We start from the raw sequence: 9,351 nt of genomic DNA on the forward strand, positions 1-9,351 counted from the left end.
GTACTTACAGTACCGGGTGACCTAGGGGACCATCCCTATATGCCTACAATGTGTGGAAGCCCACCCCAGAGGAGAGATTTGGGTTAATGGAATTCAACTCAAGCAACTGGACTAATGATCCCACTTGATGCATTTATGCATCTATGCATCTCATAACATTCATTATATGTTTCCAATTTTATTTATGAAATACATGAACCATGATGGTTCACTTACTAAACCTAACCAGCTAACATTATATTAAAGGAAAAATCGTACAGATTTTTTGGACAATGAAACAATTACTCATTTCCCAAGACAGAATGATGAACCAGTGGATGATCCACAATTAGGGTAATGGCCCTATCTTGAAGAAGATGATCTAGATGCGTTGAATTAGTAATTTGTTAGAAATGAAACAAATGTTGCACTCTTTAATTATGCTTTGTTGTTTACTATATTGGAGAGACTTAAATTAGTGAATATTTTCAGTAATTGGTTAGCTAATAATTTAATAAAGTCCCAAATAGGTGGGTCGTAGTACAATGTTTAGATTTTGTGAATGTTAAAGACATGTGAACTGAATGTGTATAATCTTAATGGTTGATGTATGTGAATGATTAGGATGATTGAATGTAAAATGTCCCGACAAGTGGTTGGGCTTCTGCACTTAAGAGTACACTTAAATCATGTATTTCAAAATATAATACAAATACTTGGTTTAAATGTACATTGTGTATGAGTCCTAATTTGTAAATTAAGTATGAGGGTACACACTTTGTATTCCATTTCCGAATGAATGCGGAACCTCTGCTTGCCACAGCACGAGAATCTTGTTTTCTGCATCGTGATTGGTCATAACGTAGTCAGCACTGCTGCATTAAACATAGGGTGTGATGATGTGGCCCAATAAGATTGCAACAAACACTATTCTCCTTGCTGTGGCAAGCAGAGGATTCGGATTCATTCCGAATTGCATGACACAAGCAGTTTTTACTACATACAATAAAACAGATGCCGCGACTCGAACTCTGTGATATCCACGACATCTGACTCAGTTCCATCCTTGTATTGCTTGGCCAAACCAAGGTGGGCCATCAACAACCAAATGGAAGTGAGAAATTCCCCTCCTTTAACTAGCCGTTGGGCGTGGTACCTGCCACTACAGTGGTTTGCAGCGGAAGACAGCAATTCCACCCAAACTTCACTTATAGACTTCCATGCGATGCTCGGTTGCTGACGCAACAGCTCCTGGGCCAGCGTACAAGCATCTACCAGCAGGAAACTACCTATTCCCATCAGTATCTCCATGTTAGCCGTATCACACAGCATCCCGCAAAAGTCCATTTCATTCTTCGCCTTGGTATCGTTAATGAAGCTCGTGACCTGTTGGCGTACGCTCTGCCACTTAATCTGCCCAGTCCCCTCCGTGGATGAGATCATGGTGGGATGCATGACCAGAAGATAATGCATGTAGTCCGACACAACCTTGCTGAAATCTCGATCTACGGAGTTGCAGTTTCTCGAGTGGTAACAGATATCTGTCGCAATGTGCCATAGCAGAATGCTATCTTCCAATTCAAGGTTGAAAAACCGGCTTGGGATTGGGTTGGTGCCATTTTCATCGATGACCCAGTCCCATCTGTGTTCGGACATATGCTTGAAGTCGTCTAAGCTAGTGGTCCTTCTGGACTTGATCAATAGATTGCTGAAGATGAAGTCTTTGAGCTTGGCAGAGACAGGCATGTCGTGAGTATATCTAAGCTGGTCAGTAAATTCCCCAATCCATGGCAGCTTCGCCATCTTGTTCCACGTCCAGTAACGGCGTAGACAATAGCTTATCAGATTATACTGGTACATGTATGCAGGCTGCCTCGCTTGTACCAGGCTCGCAAATCGTCTAGCCATTGGATGTCTGAGAGATGAGACCCTCCAGTTAGAGACTATGAGGCTCGCAAAGGCAAACATATCAAGTAAGAAAACACAGATGAAGAGAAAGTGAGTGATGACACAGCTATCCATATTAACAGGATAGGTATTTAGATGACCAAGGCTCTTAATCAAGAAGATCACATAGGCAGTGGTAATGGAAGACGAGCATATGATCCGCGAGATGAGGCCCATGCGGCTGTGAATTACCGTGGCCTTAGTGTAAATCATGTCGAAGAGCAACCCTAGTTCGATCTCGATTATTCTAAAGGCGTCCTTCGGGTGTAGGCTTTGGAAGTAGGAGCGGCTTTTCTCCCGCACGTAGAAGAAAAGATGATGGTCGATGGCGAGGCACTTATAGATAGCAAGGAATCTATGAGCGGACTGCACTGCCTCGGTCCTGTCGATCCTTCTTCGATCGGGCATAGGCCGGACTGCACCACCACTAGATTGATGTGGCTCTTTATCCCTTCCAATCAAGTAGCGGAAGCCATAGGTGCTAGCAAGGAAGAGGGCCATGGAGCGTTCGATGTACCGGACTATCCCGACCATGAAAATGATGAGGGTAGGGATGAGGAGGCGGTTTTTGGGGAGTGTAAGCACCAAGACGTAAAAAGCGGCAATGAGATAGATTGGGAGAGATAGGAAGTGACGCAGCCACAGCTGGTTGTCCTCAAGGGCGAGTGCGGTTATGGTATCGGGTCCACCTAGGTGTAGCAAAAGGAAGGGGGCCCAGAAAGCGACGTGTTCATTGGTGCTGCTGTTTGTGCAATGGTTGACATTCCATTTTGAGAATGGAGCCCAGAATACTACATTTTCATCTGTGCTGCTGCCATTTGTGCAACGGCTGACATTGTATTTTGGGAATGGAGCCCAGAAAACGAAGTGTTCATTGGTGCTGCTGCTGTTAGTGGAATGGCTGACATTGCATTCTGTAAAGAAGTGCCAGGAGGCGACGTGTTTATTGGTGCCGCTGCTGTCATTGCATTCTGGGTTACCATGGATGCTGTTGGAGAGGCTTCCAAGGGCGAAAGTGGCGACCCAGTCGGCTAGCAAGTAGGCAGCCCAGATGAATGGGAAGACCCATTTGCCTTTCTTTCGTCTTCTGAAAGGTGCAGAGAAGGTGAGGAAGATTTGCAAAAAGAGGCTGAAGATGACTAGGTTGATTACTCCCCATTCATTCCACAGCTTCTTTTGGTTGTCTGTGAAGTCCACCATCCCATTTACTTTCTGATTCGCCTGAAGGCTACAAAGCATAAACACGTCTTAGGAATGGTGCAACTGGCGAGTGCGAGATCATGTTAAGTCTATTGCAAAACACTGTGGATGAACTGCAAACATCCCTCAGACGGAGCTCCTAGCTATATCAATATGTGCTTGGAACGTGGACTGCTGTTGCATTTCTCTTCTTGACCGTCCATCTCAAGATAGCACTGTCACTGGACCAGCCTCGGGCCAAGCAAAATCAGAATTTTGAATAAGCTTCAAAATCTTGGCCAGTAATGAACCAGGCCCGGAAATAGTTTAGCAAAATGGATGGTCACTGTAGATATAATACTAACATCATGGTGAGGCCCACAGACATTGGTGATTTTATAACCAACACCTTAGCGGTGTATTAATGTCAACAAGTTCTATGAGCCCACAATGATATATGCGTTGTATCTACACAGTCCATCATTTTTGTGAAATCATTTTATGGCATGGGCCCAAAAAAGAGGTAGATCGAAAGCTCAAATGGACCACAATATAGAAAGGAGTAGAGGCCGCCTATCATTAAAAACTTCTTAGGAGTCACAGAAGTTTTTCATCAAGCTAATTTTTATCTCTTTCGTTCATCGAGTTCTTTGTGACCTAATAAACCGGTTAGATGAAAAATAAACATTATGGTGGGCCCTAGAAAGGTTTCAATGATGGGCATCATTGTCCCCACTGCTTTTTGTGGTGGGGTTCTTTTAAGCTTTGGATCTGCTCATCTTTTTTGCCCATACTATGAAATGATCTTGCAAAATGAATGGTCGGTGCAGATATAATACATACATTATGGTGGGGCCCACAGAAATTGCTAACATCAATTAACCAATGGGTTGGTGAACGTCACCAATTTATGTGGGCCCACTATGACGTATGCGTTATATCCACTTTGTGGGACCATTTTAGGGTATGGGCCGAAAACAGAGGCAATTCTGAAGCTCAAGTGGACCACACTACAGAAAGTAGTGGAGATTGAATGCCTACCATTGAAAACTTCTTAGGGGTGCATAAGCTTTGGATCAAGCTTATATTTTTGTTTTCCCTTCAGCTACCTCCGTGTGACCTTAGAATAGATTAGATGGCAAATAAAAATCATGGTGGGCCCTAGGAATGTTTCAACGGTGAGCATAATTTTCTTTTCTTTTGTTTGCCCGTTTTTTTAAACACACCCTCACGCCCAAACACACCACATGCGTAATTGAACCCCTGGTCTCAGTGTTGAAACCCACCAGGTCTACTTAGGGGTGTCAATGGGCTGGGCTTGGGCCTGCAAAATCAGAATTTCGAATAGGGCCAGCCCAACGGCCTAGCCCAAAATAGTTCAATATTTGGGCCAAAGACCAACCCAGGCTTGGCCCATTGACACCCCTAGGTCTACCATTGAGCCACTGGTAAGGATCACCTCAATTTTTGGCCTATACCATAAAATGATCTCACAAAATGAATAATTTGTGTCGATACAACACATACATCATGGTGGGGCCCAAAAAATGTGGTGATGTCAATACACAACTGAGGTCGTTGGTGTATGGCACACCTGGCCACCATGATGCACCATGGCTGTAAAATTCATGGAAACTGGATTGAAGTTGTCGTAGGTGGCAAAGCTCTTTAGACCTGCCATGCCATGATGTATGTGTTTTTATCTCTGTTCCATTCAATTTTTTCAGATTACCTTAAGGCATGAGACCAAAAATTGATAGACCAAAAGCTCAAGTAGACGGCAACATAGAAAACAGTAGAAAACAGTGATTGAATCCTATCATTAAAAACTTCTTGGGGCCATAGAAGTTTTTGTTCAAGATGATATTTTTGTTTTCCCTTCATCCATGTATGTGTGACCTTATGAACATTTTGAGTGGTGAATAAACATCATGATAAGCTCAAAGAAGGTTTCAATTATGAGCTTCGTTGTCCCCACTGTCACTCTCGCCACGATCAAGGGTTTTGCAACATATACACTATCATGATGGTGCTATGCTCTGCAGTAGGCAAGCTGAGTCTTGGAAAATGCAGACTTCCTCCAGCAAAGAAATGAGTTCTTAAACTGGTGCGGCTTATTTGCCCTTAATCCCAAAAGTCAGACCAATTAAACACTCAACTAGGCCATCTCATAGGGAAATATACCTAAAACCTTAAATTCACATGTCATGGCCCACTTGAATTATGTAATAAGGCAGCATTTTAATTTTGAAATAACATAGTTTGCGAGGAAAGCTTCTATAATGATGAGGCATGTTAGATGGAAGGATTGGATGAAATATAGACACCTGCGTGGATTGGGTACTTCCTCACCCACCCCGGGATAATTAAGCTACGACTCTGAGGGCCACCGTAAGGTATGGATTTTATCCACGCCATAGATTATGAGCCCAAAAATGAAGCAGATCCAAGTTTCAAGTGGGCCACACCACAGGAAGCAGCTGTAATATTGATATCTAGCATTAAAACCTCCTAGGGTCTACTATGATTTTTATTTTCAATATAACCTGTTCATAAGGTTATATGTATGTGGATGAAGGGAAAACACAAATATCAGCTTGATCCAAAACTTGTATGGCACCGAAGAAGTTTTCAACGGCAAGAGTTTAATCCCCATTTCGTGGTCCACTTGAGGTCTAGATCTGCCTCATTTTTGGAATCATAATCTAAAATGACAAAGAAAAATGTATGGACGGTGCGGATAAAATCTATACATCACGGTGGCCCTCAGAACCGTAGTCTATCCCGAGCTCGGGACGGCCGGAGGAAGTACCCAATCCGCGCCCATTGAGTTTCGGATCGTTTGAACGAGAAGGATAGCCCGTACCTGAAGAATGGATCAGATCTCACGATACCCACGTGGCAATGGTAGTAGCCGTGAGAAACGCTGGCAGAGGAAGCGGATTGGCTGGTGTACTACACACCACCGACCTAGCTAGTGTGGTAGGTGTCGTGCGAAGACGACCGGTAACGCTCCTGACCTTCGAGTTGTACCAATGATTCAAAGGAGATCAAAGTTATATCGGACCTACGATGATGATTTATTATATCCACAACGTTCATCCATTCGGTGAGATCATTTGAAATCATGAGCCTAAAAATCAAACATACCAACAGATCAAGTGGACCACACCACAAATATCAGTGGGACAATGATTCTTACTGTTAAAACATTGGTAAGGCTCATCATAACGTTTATATTCCATTCATAAGGTTACAAAGACCTGGATGAAGATGAAAAACAAATATCATATTGATCCAAAACTTCTGTGGCCCTAAAAGAGTTTCTATGATATACGTTCAATACCACTGCTTTTTCCAGTGTGGCCCACTTGATCTTTGGATATGTATTATTTTTCGGTTCAGGCATTACTAAGAAATTTCCAAATTAATGGACGGTATGGATATGACACATACCTCATCATGATGAGACCCAGAGAACTTGGTAACGTCGACACACTAGCCAGGTCGGGGGTGCGCGGTACACCAGCCAATCCGCTTCTGCTGAGGGTTCATCAAGACACTACCACCATAGAAAGTAGCCGACCTTATCTCTTAGTAATGGCCCTGCGCAGAATGGCAGCTGCTCCTGCACGAGCTCGAACCACCTATCTCAGCTGCTCTCTGCCTTTGGTGGATGGAACATCTTCGTCGTTCTCTGCCATATAAATGACAGATGTAGGGCCAGGGGGACGCGGGTTGCCTGCGAAAGTCTTTCCCAGGAAGTTTCCGAGACGCTAGGTGGCGCCGTCCGCAATGTTTCTGAGAAATCCGCGTCCAGATTTTTCTGGACGCAGATTACTTGCGAAAGCCTTTGCAGGAAGTTTCTGAGAAACTATTTGGCGGCACCGTACGTGATGTTCATGAGAAATACCCTATCAATTACTTCTGCGAAATCTTGATAGCTGAAAGAATTTATTGCTTATTTCCAAAAAAAAATAATAATAATAAATAGATTGTTTGATAAAAGTTTAAGTGAGGAGCTTATTTATTTAAAAAGTAATAAATAAGGTCTGATTTCATAAGTTGGAAAAGAGTTATTTTTTTGAAAAAGAGTTTATTAGCTTAAGAAGATTTGTCCTTAAAATTTTCAAGTAATTCTCATCTGGTCATTTTATCTTCTCTTTCCGGTAGGCAAGGAAGGCCTACACGATGAATGACTCATATAGAAGGTGGGATCCCACGTGATGAATGGTCCACATCAAAGGTGGGCCCAGATAATGCACGATTACATTAAAGATGAGCCCCACATGATGCATGGTCCGCATTAAAGTATGGCCCTACTTGATGGACGGTCCACATTAAAAGTGGGACCCACATAATGGATGGTGGACATTGAATGCATGACCACATGATGGATGGTTGACATTAAATGTCAGCCCACATGATGAATGACCCATATTGAAGGATGGGCCCCACATGATGGACGATCCATGTATAGCAAAGGTGGAGACCTACATGATGGATGGTGGACATTAAAGGTAGTTCCCACATGATGGATGGCTTGAATCAAAATGTGGTGCCACATGATGGACTATCCACATCAAGTGGGCTCCACATGATAGATGGTCCACAACAAAGGTGGGACCCACATGATGGATGGTGGACATCAAGGTGGGCCCCTTATGATGAACAACCCATTTTGAACGTGGGGCCCCACATGATGTATGGTCCACACCAAGGTGGGCCCACATAATGAACGGTTCACATCATATGTGGGCCCCACATGATAGATGGCCGGCATCAAAGTGTGGCCCAGCATGATAGAACATCTACGTGAAGTGGGCCCCATTTGGTGGGCGATTTGCATCAAAGGTAGGACCCACATTATGGATGATGGTCATTGTAGGTGGGCCTCATTTGGTGGGCGATCAACATCAAATATGGGACTCAAATGATGGATGATGGTCGGTTGACATCAAAGATGTACCCACATGATGAACGACCTATGTTGAAGGTGGGGCCCCACACAATGAATGGTCCACATCAATGTGGGCCCACATAATGGATGAAGTGGGCTTCACATGATGGATGGCCAACATCAAAGTGTTGCCCCTCTAATAGATGATCCACATCAAGTTGGCCCCACCTAATGGACGGTCCACATCCAAGGTTTCGCATGATGGATGACCTATATTCAAAGTGGGCCATATGATGGAAGATCATATGGAAGATCTACATAAAAGGTACGCCCCACACAATGAATGGTGGATATTAAAAGTGGGCCTCACATGCGAATCCCAAGGGACTGATACTTGTACGTAATCTGAAACTAAGTAGAACTAGAACTAGACTAAGATGAAATCTAAATCAACTGTAATTTGAGAAATAATGATGAAATAATTATTTAAAACTTAAAGAAGTCAGAGGAAGGAAACTAGGGATTCAGAGGATCCACTTGTAGAGATCAGGGAGATCTTATGCCTATTTCAAGAACTCAACTGAACTTAGAGTCTCATCTTCATGAAAATCAAGACTGAACTTCCTTTGATATAGTTTTTAAGAGATGAAATGTATATGAATTATAATAGATTCCATCACCAAACCATGCCCATAAGACAAAGTAAACAACAGAATTAACTAATTACTAACCAATCAACAATGTATGAAGGTTAGGAAGGGTACCGACATCCGACCATGCCTAGGAGACGATGGCGAACAACAGGGCTTCCTGACGTCATAATCAAACTAAGGAAAAAGAAATAATCAAAGCCATCACAGACCCATTGTAATTTTAGTCACAACAGACCATTAAAAACTGAAAATATTTCCATAATAAAATTAAATCAAAATCCATTCAATCTAAACAAAAGGGCACACACAGAAATTCTCCCATCACGCTACAAGCTTCACCTCTTAGCCCTAGCTAAGAGGTTTAGCCCAACATGATTGGGCTTGATCTCTCAAATAATAAATAAATAAAAATAAAAAAAGAATTAAAACTCTAAAGAACAAACTCTCTATCTCTGACATTCTCTGACTTCAAGCACTCCTTGGAAAATTCAATGCCTCTCTCCCTCACTCTCTCTTCTTTTTATAGTTGTAAGGGTCGGCTGAAAAAAACTTCATGCGTAAGTTTTCTTTACGAAAACTTCATGCGGAAGTTTTCTTACGCAGGCGTAATTCTTTACTGTGTTTGCGCTAATTGATTGGTGGGGCCTATTATTGAAGTTAACGGAGAAATCTACTCCGTTCATTGGAAGCATG

The 9,351-nt window shown here is 42.8% G+C and overlaps 1 protein-coding gene across 2 annotated transcripts; it reads right to left on the reverse strand.

The window, feature by feature from the left end:
• Nucleotides 1-608: 608 nt before the first annotated feature.
• LOC131257815 (uncharacterized) lies at nucleotides 609-6,897 on the reverse strand. 2 transcript variants are annotated; one of them, XM_058258727.1, is made up of 2 exons: nucleotides 6,562-6,897; nucleotides 609-3,147 (listed from the first exon to the last, which is right to left on the reverse strand). In XM_058258727.1, the coding sequence occupies exon 2, from the start codon at nucleotides 3,124-3,126 to the stop codon at nucleotides 976-978; it is 2,151 nt and encodes a 716-aa protein (XP_058114710.1). In that variant the 5' UTR covers nucleotides 3,127-3,147; nucleotides 6,562-6,897; the 3' UTR covers nucleotides 609-975. The 2 variants fall into 2 exon arrangements, with proteins under 2 accessions (XP_058114710.1, XP_058114711.1); XM_058258728.1 differs by lacking the exon at nucleotides 6,562-6,897 and adding an exon at nucleotides 5,972-6,290.
• Nucleotides 6,898-9,351: the final 2,454 nt, after the last annotated feature.

Source organism: Magnolia sinica, chromosome 10 (assembly GCF_029962835.1).
Source record: "Magnolia sinica isolate HGM2019 chromosome 10, MsV1, whole genome shotgun sequence".
Classification (NCBI taxonomy): Eukaryota; Viridiplantae; Streptophyta; class Magnoliopsida; order Magnoliales; family Magnoliaceae; genus Magnolia; species Magnolia sinica.